Raw genomic sequence first — 19,448 nt, 5'->3', positions numbered from 1 at the left:
CTGTGATGACCCTATTTGTAAACAAGGTCACATTTGAGACTCTAGGAAGTCACGAGTTGCTTTGGGAAGAAAGGAACAGTGTTCAACCCAAAGCTCCCTCCATAGCTACTTTCCCTGAAGTCTACCCCGATGTCTACTCAAGGGCAGCACTGCCCAGTGTGATGGAAATGCCGTGTCCACCCAATCCAAGATGGTTGCGTCTCACCATGTGTCACTACTGAGTCTACAGCGTGTGTGTCCAATACCCAAGAGTACCGGATGCCCATGGCAGCCGGCAGCCTTTCACACTCCATGATTCCACAAACACTGCCTATTGTTGCTGGGTTTTCTTTCACTCTAGGCCCACATTGGGTGCCAAAATGTTGTTTTTTGTACTCTTTTTTTTTTTTCTCCTGGCTCTTTGTTTTTTGGAGGGATCCACCACCCAGCTCCCAAATAAATCACTCACAGAGGCTTAATCTTAATTGTAAACACCTGGCCTTTGCTTGGCTTGTTTATAGTCAGCTTTTCTTAACTGTAAATTATCCCTGACTACCTTTTGCCTCTGGGCTTTTTCCTTTCCTTACTTCTGTATAACTTAACTTTCACTCTTACTCCCTGGTTGGCGGAGTAGCTGGGTGTCTGACCTCTGACGGCCTCCTCTCTGTGTTCTCTCTTGCTCCTCCCGCCTCAGTCTCTTTCTATTTATACACTCTACCTGGAAGCCCCGCCTATCCTTTCTCCTGCCTTGCTATTGGCCGGTCAGCTCTTTACTAATTAGACCATCAGGTGTTTTAGACAGGCAAAGAATGACAACTTCACAGAGTTAAACAAATGCAGCACAGACAAAAGCTACGCATCTTTACATTGTTAAACAAATGTTCCAGAGCATAAGCAAATGTAACACACCTTAAAATAATAAGTCTACAACAGTCTGTCTTCTCTCTGTGTGCATGGGTGGTGTGTTCACAGATGTGGGCACACCGTGAGGGTCAAGGGGCAACAGCTTGATTAAAAGGACAGGTGAGTTTGGATGTTGGGGGAATCAGGAGGGGTGACATCCAGGGCTGGGGCAGGAGGATGCCTTCTATGGAATGAAAGTCAGATGTGGTGGCCATGTCTGCAGTTCTAGTGTTTGGAGACTGAGGTCGGTGGGTCAGCGGTTCTGGAGAGAAGCAGCCCAGCACTGCCAGATTTCTTCTCTTTGGAACCTCTACTAGAGTAAAGCTGGTCTTGTTTGTTTGTTTTGTTTTTTCAAGACAGTGACTCTCTATGTAGTTCTGGCTGTCTTGGAACTCACTCTGTAGATCAGGCTGGCTTTAGACTCAGAGATCCTCTTGCCTTCGCCTCCCAATTGCTGGGATTAAAGGATTCACCACTACACTCAGCTAAGCTGGGTCCTTGACTGCACTGCAGAAAAGAATTTCAGGATGTAAATAAAAAAAGAATAAAAAATAAATAAAAATTTCAGAACAATTCAAGCCAGGCTGTGGTGGCATATGCCTTTAATCCTAGCACTCAGGAGGCAGAAGCAAGTGAATCTCTGTGAGTTCAAGGCCAGACTGGTCTACATAGTGAGTTCTAGGACAGCCAGGGCTGTTAACAGAGAAACCTTATGTTGAATCCCCTCACCCCACAAAAAAGAACAATCCAGAATTAATCAAGTTAGGAAGGTTTTGTTTGTCTTATGCTACGTGTGTGGGTGTTTTGTCTGCATGTACGTCTGTGCACCACATGCTTGCCTGGTGCTGTGGAGGCCAGAAGAGGGCGTCAGATCCTCCGGAACTGGAGTTACAGATGATTGTGAGCCATTATGTGGATGCTGGGAATCGAGCCTGGGTCCCCTTCAGAAGTTGCCATCTCTCCAGCCCTCAAGGTAGCAAGTCTATTGAGCATCTAGATAAAGGCTCTCAGGAAAGGGGCAGCACACACCTGTGTCCCTGATGCGTCTTTGCAATGGTTGTCTGTATGTGGTGCCTACAGAAGCCAGAGGGCACAGGATCCTGGAACTGGAAATACGGGCAGTTTTGAGCTACCTGATTTGTGTGCTGGGAACCAAGTCAGGGTCCTCTACAAGAGCAGTAAGTGCTCCTACCTGCTGAATCATCGCCCTAGTTTCAGCGGTTGTGTTTATGATTCTGTGCCTTTAGAAGCTACATTGTTCAAATAACATCATGCAGGACAAGGTTGAAAGATTAGGCAAAGTTAAAGGAGCATGGAGATGAGAAAGGTCTTACCACACAAGCTGGAGCACCCGAGGTCATCCCCCCAGAGCCCCTGTCAAAAGCCGGGCAGAAAGACACGCTCCTATATTCCCAGCACTGGGCAGGTGCAGACAAGCATCCCCGGGGCTCCTGTGGAATCAATGAGCTCCAGGCTTAGTGACACAGCCCGTCTCAAGAAACAAGGTGGAGACTGAGGAAGGTTCCTGACATCAACACAGCCTCTACCTGCACACACAGGAATATGTACCCGCTCTACAACACACACACACACATACCATTATGTACACACTCTACAATACACACACAGAGGAATATGCACACTCTACAACACATACACAAGAATATGTATATACTCTACAGCACACAAAGGAATGTTTACACACTCTGCAACACATACAGGACTGTGTACACACTCTACAACACACACAGGACTGTACACACTCTACACACCCACAAAGATATGGGAAGCTTAACTATTGAAGTTTTAAATTTTAAAATTTTTAGGGCCTGGAAAGATGACTCACTCAATGGTTAAGAGCACTGTCTACTCCTGCAGAGGTCGGGAGTTTGATTCTCAGCACACACATGGCAGCTCACAACCATTTGTAACTCCAGTTCCAGGGGATCTGATGCCCTCTTCTGGCCTGCGCAGCAATGCATGCACATGACATACAGACACACGTGCAGACAAACACCCGTACACATAACATAAACTAATTTAGTTGGTTTTAATAACATTGTTACCTTATTTCTTTTCATTTCTTTTGTGACTGTCGTCGTGAGGTGGATTTATGGGTTGCATGGCTTAAGTTTAGGGATGAGAGAGGAGTGCTGACTCAGCGAAACTCAAGGCCACAGCATTTCTTTCCTAAGCAAGCACAGCCCATTGGTTTCTGGTCTGTGTTTTAAGAAGCCTTTAGAAAACACATCTTTGCACGATCAGTCCTTTTGTCTGTGTTGAGCCAAGAGTCATCAAGAAGGACAAGCAGGATTCCAGGCTGAGGTCATCTGTCCCTTTCTCTGTCTCCTTTACTTTTTCTTTTTATCCTGACTCAGGAGGATCTCCCATTTCAGGCCAGCCTGGGCTACATATTCGGGCCTCGTTTCAAGGGGAGGGTGGGTACTGTTGAGATGGCTCAGTGGGGCAAGGTGCCTAGCATCAAGGCTGAGTTTGTGGGTCCCACATTCGTGGAAGGAAAGAACCAACTGTTGCATGTTGTCCTTAGCACACGTCCCAGTTGTGCTCACCTGTGCCCTGTGTTTACCTGTAACACAGTTTGCAGGTCAGAGATAGCTCAGCCCATTATTTTCTTCCTATGTGTCTAAGGCAGAGCTGTGGATAAAGCCCCGAGGATCCAGCGGGCAGGGGCTGTGGCTCCAGGCTGCTGTTCCCCAGTATAACATGTTGCTAGTCCCGATCCTGCCTTCCACTGTGTACTCCGGGTTCCATATAGAGAGAAGAAAGGTCCAGCTGTGGCCTGAGGAGTAGCAGATGCAGCATTTGGGACCCCAGCAGCTACCTGTCCTCTGGAGAGAGGCTGTGTGATCACCAAGTGCTACCGTGTGCCTGGCCTGTGCCTGGGTTCAGGGGCTGGCCTTCAAGTCCACTTGAGAGTCATCTGAAAAGGCTCCTGTCACCAAGGCTACCATGGCTGCCACCAGCACCATACGTATGCTGGGACCAGCTTTCTTCCTCCCTAGCCAACAGAGCTATGTGTACTCTCTCTGAAGCCGAAGACTATTTCCTGTCCTGGGTACAAGGAGGCCAGAGCTCTAGATCCAGTGGCCATTGCCTGTCCTCAGGATGCCTTTGTCCTTGAGGCCTCATGGCTGTCTTGTGTATTGAGAACTGGTCACAACACAAGGTGACTTGACCTCCACAATGCAAGAAATAGCAAGCATGGGCCCCTGTACTGATGTGTGGTCCTGTCCTGTCCAGAGGCAACTGTCCCTTGTACTCTCTGGCCTTCTCCAAGACTCAGAGTTCCAGGAAAACACTGAGGGGCACAGTGAGAAGGCAGCTAGATCCTGTACTTGGAATCAAATGAAGCTAAAGTTAAACCCACGAGCTGCCAGCTGATGGGACCTGGCTCTGATGAGGTAACCTGGCAACCCCAGTGCTCCATCTGATAAATGGAGTGATGGACAGTCGGAAGGTTTTCTCAGAAAATGGGCACATCGCATACTTCCCTTGGATGTCAGCTGCCAAGCCCCAGCCTCATGCATCCTAACTCCTAGTCACACCTCTCTCTGTCCCTCCAGGGGATGACCGCCAGGGGAGGCGTATCTTCACGTTCAGCTGCTGCCGCTTGCCACCCTCGCACCAGCTCAACCACCAGCGCCTGCTGGAGTAAGTACTCCCCTACACTCTGCCCCATGCGGCTGCCTCCCAGTGTGGGCATCTTTGTCTCAATCCCCTGTGTGGGTTTGGAACCACGCTAAGCTCAGGATCTTCTGAATCCACTCCAGAGCCATCTGGGGAGGTTCCCCCACCACAACTACCATGGCTTCACCAGCAGCGGTAGAATGGTGGACGTTGGCTTGATTCCAACTCTTAGCCAACTGAGCTCTGGGCACTGACCTCTGAGTCCCAGACAGGATGGTCCCCTGTGCTGGATGCATGGAGGTTTGTCTTTCATCCGTGATGGACGCAGGCTGTCTAGAGAGCAGGAACGCATGTTTCTGGTAACAGCAGATCAGCAAGACATCTGAGGTGGATAGAACCATAGTGCTGGGGCATAGGGCAAGGTTGGAAGTCACATGACCCTGAGTTCGAATCTCAGCCCCTCCTTGAACAGTTTGCCGTGGCTACCTTAACAAATGATCATGAATTTAGAGGCATTAAACAGCAGAACGACATTCTATCCAGAATTGAGGTGTGTGTGCCAGGCGTGCTCCCTTAGTGCTCCCAGGGGAGAGCAGGCAGTTAATCTCCTTTAGCTCCAAACACTAGGCAAATTCCTGAACCTCCTGCCAGGGCTGTATCACATCTGCTCTGTCTCCATCTTCACATGCGTTGTCTCTCCAAGGACCTTCACTTCGGACCCATGTAGAGACCTAGGCCTGAATTTGCCTCTCTAAGAGTTTTCCTGAAAGCCACCCTAGCAGGTCCAACATCCACCCATCTCTTAACACCCCAGATTCACCCACAAGTACCTTTCTTCCAAAGATGGGGTGGTCACAGTTTCTGAGGCTTTCCTGTGGATTTCTTTGGGGCGATGTCCTGTCTCCTTGCTGTATGACTTTGGGTCAGTGAGATCACGCCTCTGAACCTCAGGTGTCACCTAAAGAACAAAAACAGAGAGTTTCCACGTGGTTCTGGATATGACCTGAGCATGGCCTGCTCCTGGCACCTGCTGACTGACCGTGGCTTCTGTTTCACGGACATCAGTAACTTAGTGTAGAGAGAGTGACTGTCCTAAAGGAACCCTGTATCTTGTGCCCCTCAGGTATCTGAAGTACACGCTGGACCAGCATGTGGAGAATGACTATACCATTGTCTACTTTCACTACGGCCTCAGCAGCCAGAACAAACCATCCCTGGGCTGGCTCCAGAATGCCTACAAGGAGTTTGACCGCAAGTGCGTACAAGGCACCTTTGAGGGGGAAGGGGACACAGAGCGGGCTGCACACGAGACTGAATGGTGGAAGGGTCATGGGCTCTGCAGTGGGCCAGACAGATGCTAGTGTCTCATTTAGTCATGGAGAGAGCCCATCTGTGAGAAGGCTACAGAATCGCAATATTTCTGGCCTGTTACCAGAGGAAGAAGTGTATAATGTAGCTGGGAGGTTGGCATCTGAGCCAATGGTGGTGATTTATGTTTGTTTTTCGAAACAGCTTCTCACTGGATAGCCCTGCCGCCTGGAATGCTTTATGTAGACTAAGCCTCTGTGTCCCTAGTGCTGGAATTAAAGGAATGTGCCAGCCACCATGCCTAGCAGGCCCGTGGTTTTGGAATGGTGACGTCTGCAGATAGAGGCTGGAGGCCACCCAATGTCCAGTGTGAACAGACATTCACACTCACACTGAAGGGCAAGAGACAGTATAACTGTGCACCAGCAGGGACGAAGTCCTTGCCGACTGCCCGTTTCCTGCTCTTTTAACCTGGGTCAGTAGCACCAGACAGGGGTGGATGGAAGATATGGCTGTGGTCTTCAGACTGGGGGAGCTGAACTCTAGTGTTTTCTATCCCACTCTCAGCTGGATATGGGGCATGCTTGTAATCCCAGCCCTCTAGGACCAGAGTTCAAGGTCGTCCTATGTGAGTTTGAGGCCCGGTTGGGCTACATTTGACCATGTTTCAAGAATAAGACCCAAACAAAACAAACCGGTCAAGATTTTCCCACTCTCTAGGAAAAGGTAGTGGGGGCAGGGATAGATAGGATTGTCTATGTTGGCTCCATAGAGACAAAACAAGGGGCACCAAAGCTATACAACAAAGTGATTTGTGGAGGGTAGCGAGCCCTCTGTCCTGCAACTGTGACTCCAGCTCTGATTTGTGCTGGCAGAGACTTCACATCACCTCTGTTATACCCTAGAGGAATCCCACCTGTTTCCCCTCTGGGTATCACCCTCAGGCCAGGCCACACCTGCTACCTGTTCTTTCCTTACACAGCCTGATTCCAGGGCCACTTGTCCTGTTCAAGGCTTCTAGTAAGAGCAGCTGCCTCCTTAGTGGGTGTGGGGTAGCTCCAGGCTCCCCTGCCTTGCAGCCAGAGGTTTTGAGACAGGATCCAAGAGAGGCTCTTGGCTAATCCCCTGAGGCCATGCGGCTGTAGCACCAAATCTTTGTGCTGCCTTGACTCCGTCTCAGCGTCTCAGCTCAGAGGGGCTGGGTGGGGATGCAGCATCGGTCTGCACTGACGGGTAGGATGTGCCCCCTCCTCTCCTCTCGCTTACATCAACAGGACACGCGACTTGTGTCATTTAGCGGGGTACGTGTAAGAAAAAAGTCAGTGGAAGGAAAATGACAGAACAGACTCACTTAGATCTCGAAACGACAAGAGCAGATTTGCTGGTCTGAGAGGCTGGTGTCCTCAGGTCTATGGCTTAGTCTCCAAGGGTACAGGAGACTGCACTGTAAAGAATCTGAGAATCACTTGTGTTTTGTTTTGTTTTGTTTTGTTTTGTTTTGAGACAGGGTTTCTTGAAAATCAGTTTTTGTAGAGAGTCAGGGGTGAAGGCTGACTTTTCAAGTCCCAGAAATTGCGAGTTTTGTTTTTTTTTTTCCCTGATAAGCTGTTTCTCGAAACTGTGAGGTAGATCAGTTGGATTGCCTGTTTTTGTGACCTTCTGACCCTCCCGGAAGCAGGGAAAGATGAGTCAAGTGACCTGTTTCTGTGACCTCTGAGTTCCAGGGCACATAGGGGGGTGAAGCACATTCTGGAATTCTACTACAACAGATTTCTTGAAGCCTGTCTCATGACCGCAGTTTGGAGTGAAGACTTCCTTTTAGGATTTATTGCTCACGCGACACCGATTTGCCTTCACTGTTGCGCCTCAGCCTAAGGGTCCCAACTCACCCTTCAGTCTTTCCAGGCTTCCTTCCCCCTTTGACCTCAGCCCTGGAACCTGGCATTCCTCCCAGGATGCCGCCTCCTTTCTGAGGTTTGTGTATTTAGAGGGCCTGTTGCCTTTGCTCCTTTGGGTTGTCACATTGCTGGTCAGCCTCATGAGTTGACAGTGTGGGTTCACGGGAGTCCTGCACCCACTCCTCTGCACGCTCTCTCCAGCTCCCATCTTACCTCTCCCTGGTCCAGCCTCTCTTCAAGCCTGGCTCCCTCACCTCCAGATGTCCTTACCCACTCTGTTCTGGTATCCCATACCAGGCCACCTCAGCCCTCTGCTTAGATACTTTCTTTGTCTGAACTTTGATCCCTGCTCCAAATGACCTAAGTCACACTCACCCCCAACTTCTCAGCCAGTCCCGGCTTCCTGCAGTTTAACAACCCCTCATAATGATCTCTGGAGTAAATCCTCCCCCGCCCACCATGACCTTATGCACACTACCCGCAAGATGTCACTGTTGGCGAGCCCTGTGGGCAGGTTTAATTCTGAACGCTGCAGCCAGGTCATCCTTGGTTAAGACTATGCTCCATGCCCTCCACCCAGCATCTGCGAGAGCATTCATGGCCACAGGCTCTACTCCACACACATCACCTCATACACAGGCCGGGTTAACTATGCAGTGGGTGGGCCCGGGCCGAGGGATCAGTGTTCTGAATTTAAATACCTTCTACGGTGTGTGTGTGTGTGTGTGTGTGTGTGTGTGTGTGTGTGTGTGTACATGTGTGCATTGTGCAAGCCAGAGGTTAACCTCAGCCGTCATTCTTTCTTAGGCACCATCCACTCCGGTTGTTGAGATGGGGTCTCTCATTGTCTTAGAACTTTCCTTGTAGCTGGGCTGGCTGCTAGGATTCTCCTGCCTCTGCCTCCTCAGCACTGAGATTACAAGCACCTGCCACCACCTGCCCAACTTTTCTTACATTGGGTTCAGGGGTTCCCAGGCACTTGACCAACTGAACCAACCATCTCTCCAGGCCCTTCTTCTTCCGGTCTCTGATTTTGTTTTGCTTTTGAGACAGCCTCACTGTGTAGCCCTGGATGGCCTGGAACTCTCTACACAGACCAAGCTGGCCTCAAACTCACAGAGCTCCACCTGCCTCTGCCTCTCAAGTGCTGGAATTAGAGGCATGCACCCCCCCCCCCACACACACACACACAGTTCTTTCTGGGTTTTAATCCACATCCTTTAGCTGAGCCTGTTGAGGAATGGAGTTTTTGAGGTTTGGGCCTGCTGTGCAGGTACTCAGTGTGGAATGTGCTGGAGTTGGGGGCACTGACATCACCTCACCTTTTCCTCCTCAGGTACAAGAAGAACCTGAAGGCGCTCTATGTCGTGCACCCCACCAACTTCATCAAAGCCTTGTGGAACATCTTCAAGCCCCTCATCAGGTGAGCGTGCGCCCGGTAGACTCTCAGGCCACCATCTCTGAGGCACACCTCTAAGGAGGGCTCCATGCAGGTCTGTCTCTGAGGCATACATGGGTTCTCCTGGGGTCACATGACCACCCAGGCCATGCACTGGGACTCTCTGAGGTTGTGGACAGGAACACTGGCCCATGACATTGATGTCACACTTAATGATGACATTAAATATCCCATGACCCGAATGCCCATATTTTGCATCTATATCCTGGTCCCCAAGATCACTGTCAAGTTCACAAAGCCCAGGAAGGGCTCCAGTGTACCCAGCAGGGTAACTGTGTAGATGTAGAGCCTGGGACACAGGCACAGGGCTTCCATCTTGTGTCTTTGGGACATGATCTGGGATAGCCTGTCCCCTGCAGCAGGTGAGGAATCTTGGCTGTGTTCTGTGCCCAGATGTTTTCTTAGGGTTCCATGCCCAGATGTTTTCTTAGGGTTGGTCCTGTAGGTGCGGACACTCCACAACTGCCCTCCGTGACTCTGTCTCCATTAGCTCTGGGTATGACTGGCCTCAGCCACTCCCTCTGAGTACAGACAGACCACCCAGTGAGGTTCTGCCTCAACTGTCAGCTGGTACGAACTCTGTGTTTTGGCTCATGGCTATGTTCCAGGCTTCCCCTCTGGAGCAGGTGAAGGCACAGACTTTTCTGAAAGCTCAGAATAGGTGCCCCAAGCCCACGGGCTAGCTTTTTACTGCCTGTACCTGGGCAAAGAGCACAGAAATTTGGAAACTTCTGTTAGCTCTTTCCAGGATGTCTGGACTCTTTCTCACTGGACAATGATTTCTCTGGGCAGTATTAGGAAGAGTTCCAGGGGATCATAAGACTTGGCTCTGACAGGGCTCCATGGGCACCTTCTCCATTTAGCCGCAAGCATCAGGCACAAGCTGCACTCAGTAGCATGGTGAGTGGGTGAGCTTCATTCATGAGGGCTCAGTATTTGCATGGGGCAGGTTGGGACATTCAGGTGAGGTAGCACATCCAGAATGGAGGTGGCAGTGTCCTTCCTGGTCAGTCAGGAGGATTCAGGAAGGTTTTTAGAAGGAGCATTTTAGTGCAGGGAGGGCACACACATGAGGGATTGTCACCCTTTGCTGGACACAGCCCTCAAAATCCTTTGCTGCCTCCTCCTCCTCCTCCTCCATGATGTCCTTGTTACCTCCTTCCACCTCTTCTCCCAACAGTGACGCAGAGGCCTGTTACTAATAACGCACTTCACTCTCTCAAGCCCACAGCCACACAGGAGGTTCACGTTGTGCCTTATGTATAGGAGAGAGAGCAGGACAGAGACAGAGACAGTCAGGCATTGCATCCACTCTCTATGTTCCTGTTTCTCCTCTAACTTCAGCACGGCAGCCCAACCCACCGACTACATGGAAATCTCTATTTCTCCTGCCTTCCCGTCTCTATCTGCCTCCTTGAGGTCCAAGCTGTGTATCTCACCTTGCTGTGTCCTCTAGTCTCTGTCACCACACGCAGCCTTCAGGACACGGTTGGCATCAGTCTTTATAGCCTGCAGACCCTTTTCCACTGGTCGATGTATGACCCTAGAGGTCTCTGCACTTGGGTCCCAGCATGTCAATTATGTCATGTTCCGTGGTACAGGAGCTATGTAGATGAGATTAAGTAAGGCAAGGGGATGCAAACAGAAGACACTCGGGATGTTCCTCTGAGCTCCGGGTGTTCTCTGTGCTCCTTAACAGACAGCCTTCCCCAGCAATGTTGGGAAAAAAGTTCAAAGATGCTGCACTGCTGGCTTTGAAGATAGACGCAGGCATCCCCCAACAAGGGACACAGGCACCTCTAGGAACTGCAAGAATCAAGGGGCTGCAGCCTCGTCCCCTGCTGGACTTCCATACTGACTGGACCTGTTGGGGGTACACTGGAGCCTTTTTAAGCTGTTTCATTTGCGCTGGGTCCCTGAAAGCCGCCTGTGGACCACCCACCTATATGTGAGGGCTCCAGGGCCCACTACTACATGCTATTGAACGTCTGCCTGCACTTATGTGTGCGTGTGCACACACATGCTTATGTCACACATTCTCACTCCCATGTGCATGCTCATTTGTGCACACACAAATGCACACACGTACACACACATACCCACATCATCATCATCACCAATGGCTCCTGGGTAGAGCTGCAGCACTTCTGACCTCAAGCCTCATCCCTCACTTCCAGCTGCCCTGCAGCTCAGCCTTCCTCTCCACAGCCCTGGTATTCTACGGAATGTGGTATGCACCACCGTGCCTGATTTTTTTCTAGAATGGTTTAAGCTATCCTTTTGGGGTTGAATCATCTATTCACCTTATGTAACACACCAAAACCATCTTACGTTGTCAGCCATGACTTCTCTACTTCGAAACAGGGGAGGTTAGTGCCTGAAGAGGTGACACAGCTTCCCCAGGTCACACAGCCAGTAAAGGACTCAGGACTGGGATCCAACAACAGAGGGAAGCCATAACACAGGAAGAGGGGTGGACCCACACAGGCTCGAGCTGGATCCTGAGAGTCATCCTGACTCAGTCTCTCCTGGAAGCTGAAGTCTCTCATGGGAACCTGTCCCATGCCTGTGCTGGGGTTCCTGACCGAGCTGCCCAAGGCCCTTCCCCCAGTGTGGAAGGCCAGATGGGTCATGTCTACTTGCCCAGTGGGTGACTCCCTTGCAGGAGTCATTGGGCACCTGCACAGAGAAAGGTGGTGTGCGGCCCCCGAGTGGGCAGGAGTGGCATGGGAAGACCCCACAGTGCTGAAGCAGACATCACTGTCTGGACAATTCCACAAGATAGCCAAGCTCAGTGGTTCCTCTTGTCCACACAGCAAGCATTAATAACATTTCATACCCCAGAGGAACCTGTAATGTCCTCGGAGCAGAGGCCAGGCTGTCCCTGAGTTGTCTGCTATCTGGATGCACAGGTCAGGACATCCCACAAGGCCTGCCCCAATCCCTTCCCCAGGGTCCAGAGCCTGCTCTCTTCTGCAGTACGGGGTCCCTGATAGCACCCTTGCAGTCTGGGAAACTAACTACCTTGTTTGTGACTGAAATCTGGCCTCCAGGTCCAATCCACTCTTGACCACGAGAGGGAGCCAGTGCACAGGCCTTGGCCTCCCTTGGGGTGTGGGAACTGGTTTAAGCTAGAGTTGGCACAGGACCCAGAATTGTACTCTGCTCACAAGGGTGCACCATCTATCACGATCCCTGAGGTCTTGTTTTGTTTGGGCAGTGGAAAGTTGGAGAACCTTTAAAAAACAAAAAACAAAAAAAAACTTTTATTTATTTATTTTTAAAAACTACCTTTTCTCATTTCACATACCAATCCCAGTTCCCACTCCCTCCTCTCCTCCCATCTCCTCTACCTACCCTCCCTACCCGACCCCATCCACTCCTCAGAGAGGGTAAGGCATATTGCTTTGGCCCTCCCTACTATATCTAGGCTGAGCAAGGTATCCATCCTCTGGGCACGCCTGTGAGGGATTATCTTATAACTGATGTGGATAACCTGCCCCCGGTGGATGGGACCATTCCCTGGGCAGGGGATCCTGGGAGAGGAGGAACTGGCAGTACCACGCGTGCATGTGTGCATTCTCTTCTGGCCCGGACATGCTGTGAGCGGCTGCTCCAGCTCCTGCTGCATTGACTTCACTGCCGCCATGGGCTGGACCTTGAACTTTGAGCTAACAGAAACCTCCCCTTTAGCTGCTTCTGAGTATTTATCACATGACAGGGAAAGAAACTAAGACGTGTCCATCCACTACACACAGGAAGGGTCTCCTGTGCTGTCTGCTCTGTGTAAATTCTCAGCCAGTTCAAACTGGAGACCCATAATCATTTTATACAGGCGAGGCTCCAATACCTTTGGCCCCTCCTGGGTCTGTGCGGCACCCCAACCCCTGCAGCCCTTTCTCCTTCACCTCATTATTTTATTGTTTTTCTTTCCTTAGTCACAAGTTTGGGAAAAAGGTCACCTACTTCAGCAGCCTGCGTGAGCTCCGAGAGCACCTTCAGTGCGACCAACTGCTCATCCCCCCAGAAGTAGTACGGTGAGTGCCTTGCCATCCCCAGGCGCGGCTCTGGGGTCTACTATCCACGCACATGCGCAGGAGACCAAGCCGTGAGGGGTGCATGTGGGTGGGAGGCTCTTCTCACTGCCAGTGCAAAACTGATTAAAAACACGTCGAGGCACAGGTTTGCAGTTCTGCTTCTGAGCCGGATATGAAAGGGATTCCCTGATGAGCCGGTGAGCCGTGTATAGAATGAAATGAACCAGGGGTGGCAAGTGTAGGGACTCCGGAAGACAGCTAGTGCTGAAAGTCTCACTTGAGTGTCTGTGGCAAGCAGGGTTTCAATGATAGAGCAGACCCGGCTTCAGGCCTGTGCCAGACATGCCAGCTCCAGCGGGGCTCCTGAGCTTGGTCTGGCTCTGAGCCCTTCACTTCTCTCGGAGGGTGCAGCCCCCTGCCCAGGATGTCTGAACTTAGACAGGAGACATAGGATATGTGGGTTTCCCTTTAATATCGATCAAAGCCTGATCTACACATGGCACTTGGAGATGGCTTCCATGGCCAAACGGCTGTCCCCTTGTGAGGTGACACTCTCCTGTTGTGTCCACAGGTATGATGAGAAGCTGCAAAACCTGCACAAAGGCCAGTTGCCCCCTCCCACTAAGACTCCGCCCCCTCGGCCACCTCTGCCCACCCAGCAGTTTGGAGTCAGCCTACAATAGTAAGTGGTGGAGGGTGGAGGGTGGAGGCTGCTCTGCTTCCTTGAACACTAGCACCCCTCTGTGTCCTGGGAGGTTGCCCCAGCCTCTGCCCGCTGTGGCTAAGCTTAACTCTCCAAGATGGATTGAGCCAAGTGCCCACTGAGGCTGACTGCCCACTGCTCTGTGTGTGTAGGCAGAAGACGAGAGCTTTCTGGTCACCCTTCAGTTCTGGTTCCCTGCCCTTCAGGCCTCTGGCTAGGACCCCTCCTCTCACTTCCCAAGTGAGATGTGCTCCTGGACTTTGACTCTTAGTGAGTCTGCCATCTTACCTTACCTGTTTACCAGGCCAGCTTCATTCCCACTCACCTGGGGCCCCTCCTCCAGAAGCTTTCCCTGGTGCCCAACCACACAGGCATCTTAGCCTAACTCCAATCCAGGTTCCTATATGCCTCACCCTCTGGGTTGGAAGTTTGTCCTTCTTTGGGTCTCCTGTCCTGTTAGTAGACCTGGCCAATGAAAACTTAAGGCAATTTTTTTTTAAAAATGTATTTATTTATTGTATATTGGGGTTTTGCCTGTATGTATGTCTGTGAAGGTGTCAGATCCCCTGGAACTGGAGTTACAGACAGTTGTGAGCTGCCATGTGGGTGCTGGGAATTGAACCCAGGTCCTTTGGAAAAGCAGCCAGTGCTCTTAACCGCTGAGCCATCTCTTTAGCCCCTCCAGGTGATCAGATCACCCACACTGTACTCTCAGGAAGAACTGGGCCTGACTGCAGGTGCCTGAGACCTGCTGGGTGTTTCACTTCATCAATCGCTTTGTGTCAGAAACTTGCATGAGATTTGGTTTTTTTTACTTAAAACTGGCTGTCTGTAAGGTCCATGAAGACTTGGGAACCTGGGAAGAGTTGAAAAGAAGTCTGGTGGGGTTTAAATTTGCCCCTACCCTTCCTGAATCATCAGGATAGAGTTCCTCATGTCCTCCTATGGGCTCTGGGGTAAGACCCATCTGCATGCTCTCCTGGCCTATGATGCAGAGGGCTTGTGTGGAAGGCAAAGTATGCCCAGTGCATGTCACATCCTAACCCCTAGAACCAGTGACTGTACATGGCTTCTGAGAAGGACTTTGCAGATGCGATTAAAGACTTGAGATGGGGGCTCTCTGGGCCACCTTGGTGAGTCTAGGGCAGCCCTTGGGTTCTATAAGCAAGAGGCTATGGAAAAGCTTGGAGACTCCAGGTACCAGCCCCACACCTATTCTAGACTTGAACTGTAAGGCAATTCAGAGGGTCGTTTTAAGCTAATTAGTCCTCTCAGCCACTGGGAAGCAGTAGGCGGTGGTGGGGCGGCTGTCAACGTGGTTCTATACCTGTCCGCAAGGATGAAGCAGTGTTCCCTGAGCAAGGCAGAGGTGCCAGTGGTGACCCTAGTGGACGGAGGAGGGCGAGCCTGCAGAGGAGAAGAGGTATTATCAAGGGGATTGTGACTCCCTATGTATGTGTCCCTGATCAGCTTTGTCCCATGGGGCTTTCTGCCATCATGGCACAATCTGCTGAACCCACTCCGGGTTGAATGAGTGCAGGGCTACATCCTGTATGAATAGCATCTGTGACTGCTCCTACTGGACTGCATAGTGCCTCCCCACCCAGACACACGCTCTCAGAAAATGGTGAAATAGTTGGCCCTCAAACTGGAGTACAGACTCACCATTGAAGAGTGCTTTCCTGTTCATGGATTGTGAATGCATGCTGCTCTGGCTCCCTGGTGGTCCACACATTATAGACGCCCCTGGCGGCCACCCCAATGGCAGGGCAGGGCAGGTACTTGCAGCAAACATAAGTCCCTCTAGGTGTCGCTAGTGAGAGCGTGTCCCTGGGAGACCCAGGCTATCTAGTAACAGTTTTCACAATGTTTCTGGGGCCTCTCTGTGCCCATCCTTCCTCCATGGTTCTGCTGCTGCTGTCCCCAGTGGCTCTGCCACTCAGAGTTTCTTAGTGTAGAGTTCCTTAATGTAGTGTAGAGGCTCCGGCAGGGCCACCTCTGTCTCCTCATCTACAAAAACAAAAACAAAAAATGGGGCCTGGAGCATTTGCCCCATTGCCAGAGCACACTGTACTTCACCATATACCACGGTGGGCTGTGCGCTTGTGATCCCAACACTGTGGAGGCAAAGACATACCTGGCGTTCACTGACCAGCTGGCCCAGTCTAATTGGCGTGTATAGTGAAGAATATTCACTATACACGCCAATTTGTCCTTAGCTGCACCTCACACTCACTCATAAGCACACACGTGCACACGCAACCACTGGGAAAAAAAACAAGCATAATGGACAGGTTTGTGCAATGTGCTTCTGAGCGATGTGCACAGGAAACTGCTGGTGGCTATCATTGACCTCTCAGCTCTACTGTGTGACTGACTTCCTGGGGGAAGACGTGGTTTGTGTTTTGTTGCCTGTGGGGGGGGTGTTTTGCCCGTAAGCATGTGTTTGCACACCATGTATGTGTGTTTTGCCTGTGTGTGTGCATCATGTATGTGCCTGGTCTCCATGGAGACCAGCAGAGTGCATCGGTTCCCCTGGAACCAGGGTTACAGATGGTTGTGGATGGCAGGCAGGTGATGGGAACCAAACCTGGGTGCTCTAGAAGAGTGGGCGGTGCCCATAGCTGCTGAGCCGTCCCTCCACCTCTGGAGGAGGCCATTTTTGTTCAGATGGGAGAGATTGACAGACTAAAGGGGAGGTTCTGTCCAAGTCTAGTCTGCAGACCAAAGCGTCGATGGGATCACTCATGGGAGCATAGGTGACTCAGGCGACTGCATCCTTGAGAAGCCCTACAGCCAGCATGGGTGATGGCCCAGGCCACATCCCTGGAGCGCCTGGGGATTTTGTAGAAATCTCCAAGAATGTCCCCTTCCCAGCCGTGTTCACTGTTTACATAACCTTATACAAGCCACAGAAACTTGTAAGTTTCTGGTGAATGTCACGAGCCTTGGGCACCTTCCTCCTTCTTCCCACTTCCTCCCCTTTCCAGGAGGGAGTGTTTCATTCCTAAGCAAACAGCAACACAACCAGGTTACCAGGGACACCTTTGGTCTTGCGACCTGAGCACGTGCAGGGTGTTCCCACATAGAGTCAGTGCATAGGACACTGCTGGGACTGTCACACTGCTAGCTACTCCTGTCCCAGGGCCAGTTACTGCTCTTGACAATCAGTCCATCAGACAGACAGAGCTGGGGTGCAGCTTAGTGGTGGAGCACTTGCCTAGTCTGCGTTACCACCGCGATCCACGCCAACACCACACAGAAAAGCCCACTTCGTTATCTCTTTAGGGAACAGCGAGCAGCGTCAGATGCCTTTGAATACATTCCATGCACGCCACTTTAAGAGATAATCTGTGTGATTGCTCCTTTAAATTAATATTTTATGTTGTCTCATTGCCAATGACTATAATAAAATGGCAATAAACGTATTAAATAAAGCACCAGATATCTAATTTGTTTGGACTGTGAATGAATGGAAGACATTAAAATTCATAACCAAAGCCTATTCGCCAATGTTAATTTGCTGATTTAAGTTCACAACAGAAAGCCACACTTGGAACGAGCCGCTTAAGCCAACAGAGGAAGGCAGAGTCGGGAAGTCAGAGGTCTCACTCAGGCTGAGCCAGGGCTCAGAGTGGCTTGTCTAGCATGTACAAAGCTGTGGGCTCCATCCCCGACACTGCAGAAACATAAAGGCTGGCTTGTCATTCCCGAGGAGAGAGATGTGAGTTCCCTCTGGGTAGCCATGAGTCTGGGAAAGAGGACAAGTCCAGAGATGAACCTTTGCTCTCCTCGTAACTGTGGGCCTTGCCACAGCTTGCTGAATATGGTCCCTTTGCTATCCCCTCCACCAGGAAGCCTTCCCTGATGGTCTCCTACATCCATGCTCACAGTCACAGTCAGACTTTCTTGTATCTCTCTGTGTGTCTTCTTGTCTGCAATGCTTTTTTTTCTTTCACTCTTTTGTCCTCTGGCAAACTCCTACTCATCCCTCAAAACCTCTACCTTGAAGTAGCCCCCGGGAAGCCTCCAGTCCCCAGGGTTCTCCACAGTATATTCTGGGTTGAGTTACAGCATTGTGTTGTCCTTCCAAATGTTTGGACTCTCGTGTCTGTTTGTGGGGCCTGAGCTTGTGTCTCTCCCTGGACACTCCTTGATGTTATATTTTCTCAGAAAGGGGAATCCAAGGGCCTTCTGCTGGCCATGCCTGCCATCAAGGTCTGGAATAAGCCAGTACTCTTTTCCTCCTCAGCCTCAAAGACAAAAATCAAGGTGAACTCATCCCCCCTGTGCTGCGGTGGACAGTGACGTACCTGAGGGAGAAAGGTAAGGAGCTAGCTCTGGCCTGGTCACTCAACAGTGCCTTTCTAGAAGGGCTTTGCTTCAGATCCGGAACACCCTACAAGATGCTGGAGCTGAGACCTGAGCAAGCATTAGATGCACAGTGGCCCCAGGTGTGGCCTTAAATGATCTGACTTTAAATACCTGTGTGTATATGTGTGCATGTGTGTGTGTGTGTGCGCGCACACGCATGCACACGTATGTCTGTGTGTGTCTTTTGTGTGCTTGCTGCATGACCTTGAGCCAGCTGCTTACCTTATCTGGGCCACCATCCCTTGGTCTGTCCAGCGGGGTTAATACCTGACTCACAGAGTTTTGGGTGTGTGCATTCTTGTGAGCAGCAGGTTCACTGACTGGGCTGAGCCTGGGTCTGCAGGCTCCATGGCCCATGGGTGGGTATGCCCTTTGACTTGGAAGGCTTGGGCGTCACAGCTTTCTGAGATCATGGCTTGAAGGCAGAAAGAAGCATTGCATGTACAGCGAGGCCACCTTGGGTATGTGTGCATCACTGTGGGTCTGTGGAAAGGCTAGGAAGGAGATGCAGGAGAGGCCAGAAGGACTTTAGCCTCCAGGCTGCTGCCTAGTGTTCTCGTGTGTTCTAGGGTGCTGTTCCCCATGTAGAGCAGGCTTAGGCCTGACTTTCTCTCCTGGTTGGGAAGCCAGCCGAAGCCTGGTGATGTTGAAACTGGTGGTGAAGAATCAGGATCACAAGCTGCTAGGCGGCAGGGGTGACTGGAGCTCAGGCCTGTGTGTTTCTGCACTCCTTTCTCTTAGGGAGAGAGATTTAGGTGGGACATTGGGTGACTGGAAAACCTGACCTGTAGCCATGGGAGGTTGATGCCGCAGACAGGGGATTCGCAGAATCTCAGGCAAGTCAGAGTTCTGGGAACTGAGGTGTCCAGTCTCTTCTTCCTGCAGGGCTGCGCACGGAGGGTCTGTTCCGGAGATCGGCCAGCGCCCAGACTGTCCGCCAGGTGCAGCGACTGTACGATCAAGGTGATGCCCCAGACCCCTCCCTCCTGCCTGATTCTCGACTGCCACTCCCCAGTTCTCGGTAATTCCATACCCCACCTAACCCTAGAGACAGGTCTGGGCAAGGCTGCTGCCTGGGAACTCCAACCACCATCCCATTGTAGAGCAAGGGGATCCTGTGTCCAGACACCAGTCTGCTA

The 19,448-nt window shown here is 51.1% G+C and overlaps 1 protein-coding gene across 3 annotated transcripts in view; it reads left to right on the top strand.

The window, feature by feature from the left end:
* The window catches only part of Arhgap8 (Rho GTPase activating protein 8), a 41,158-nt gene that overhangs the window by 16,608 nt on the left and 5,102 nt on the right, over positions 1-19,448 (top strand). For all 3 annotated transcript variants that reach the window (XM_041672198.1, XM_041672197.1, XM_041672199.1), the window contains exons 3-9: positions 4,467-4,554; positions 5,654-5,785; positions 9,073-9,159; positions 13,134-13,232; positions 13,804-13,914; positions 18,188-18,261; positions 19,195-19,272. In XM_041672198.1, the coding sequence (XP_041528132.1) occupies positions 4,467-4,554; positions 5,654-5,785; positions 9,073-9,159; positions 13,134-13,232; positions 13,804-13,914; positions 18,188-18,261; positions 19,195-19,272 (669 nt within the window). The remainder of the gene's footprint in view (positions 1-4,466; positions 4,555-5,653; positions 5,786-9,072; positions 9,160-13,133; positions 13,233-13,803; positions 13,915-18,187; positions 18,262-19,194; positions 19,273-19,448) is intronic.

This window comes from Microtus oregoni, unplaced genomic scaffold (genome assembly GCF_018167655.1).
Source record: "Microtus oregoni isolate MIOR12 unplaced genomic scaffold, Mior012 000022F_ref0000154, whole genome shotgun sequence".
Classification (NCBI taxonomy): domain Eukaryota; kingdom Metazoa; phylum Chordata; class Mammalia; order Rodentia; family Cricetidae; genus Microtus; species Microtus oregoni.
This window is presented reverse-complemented; position numbering and strand designations above follow the sequence as displayed.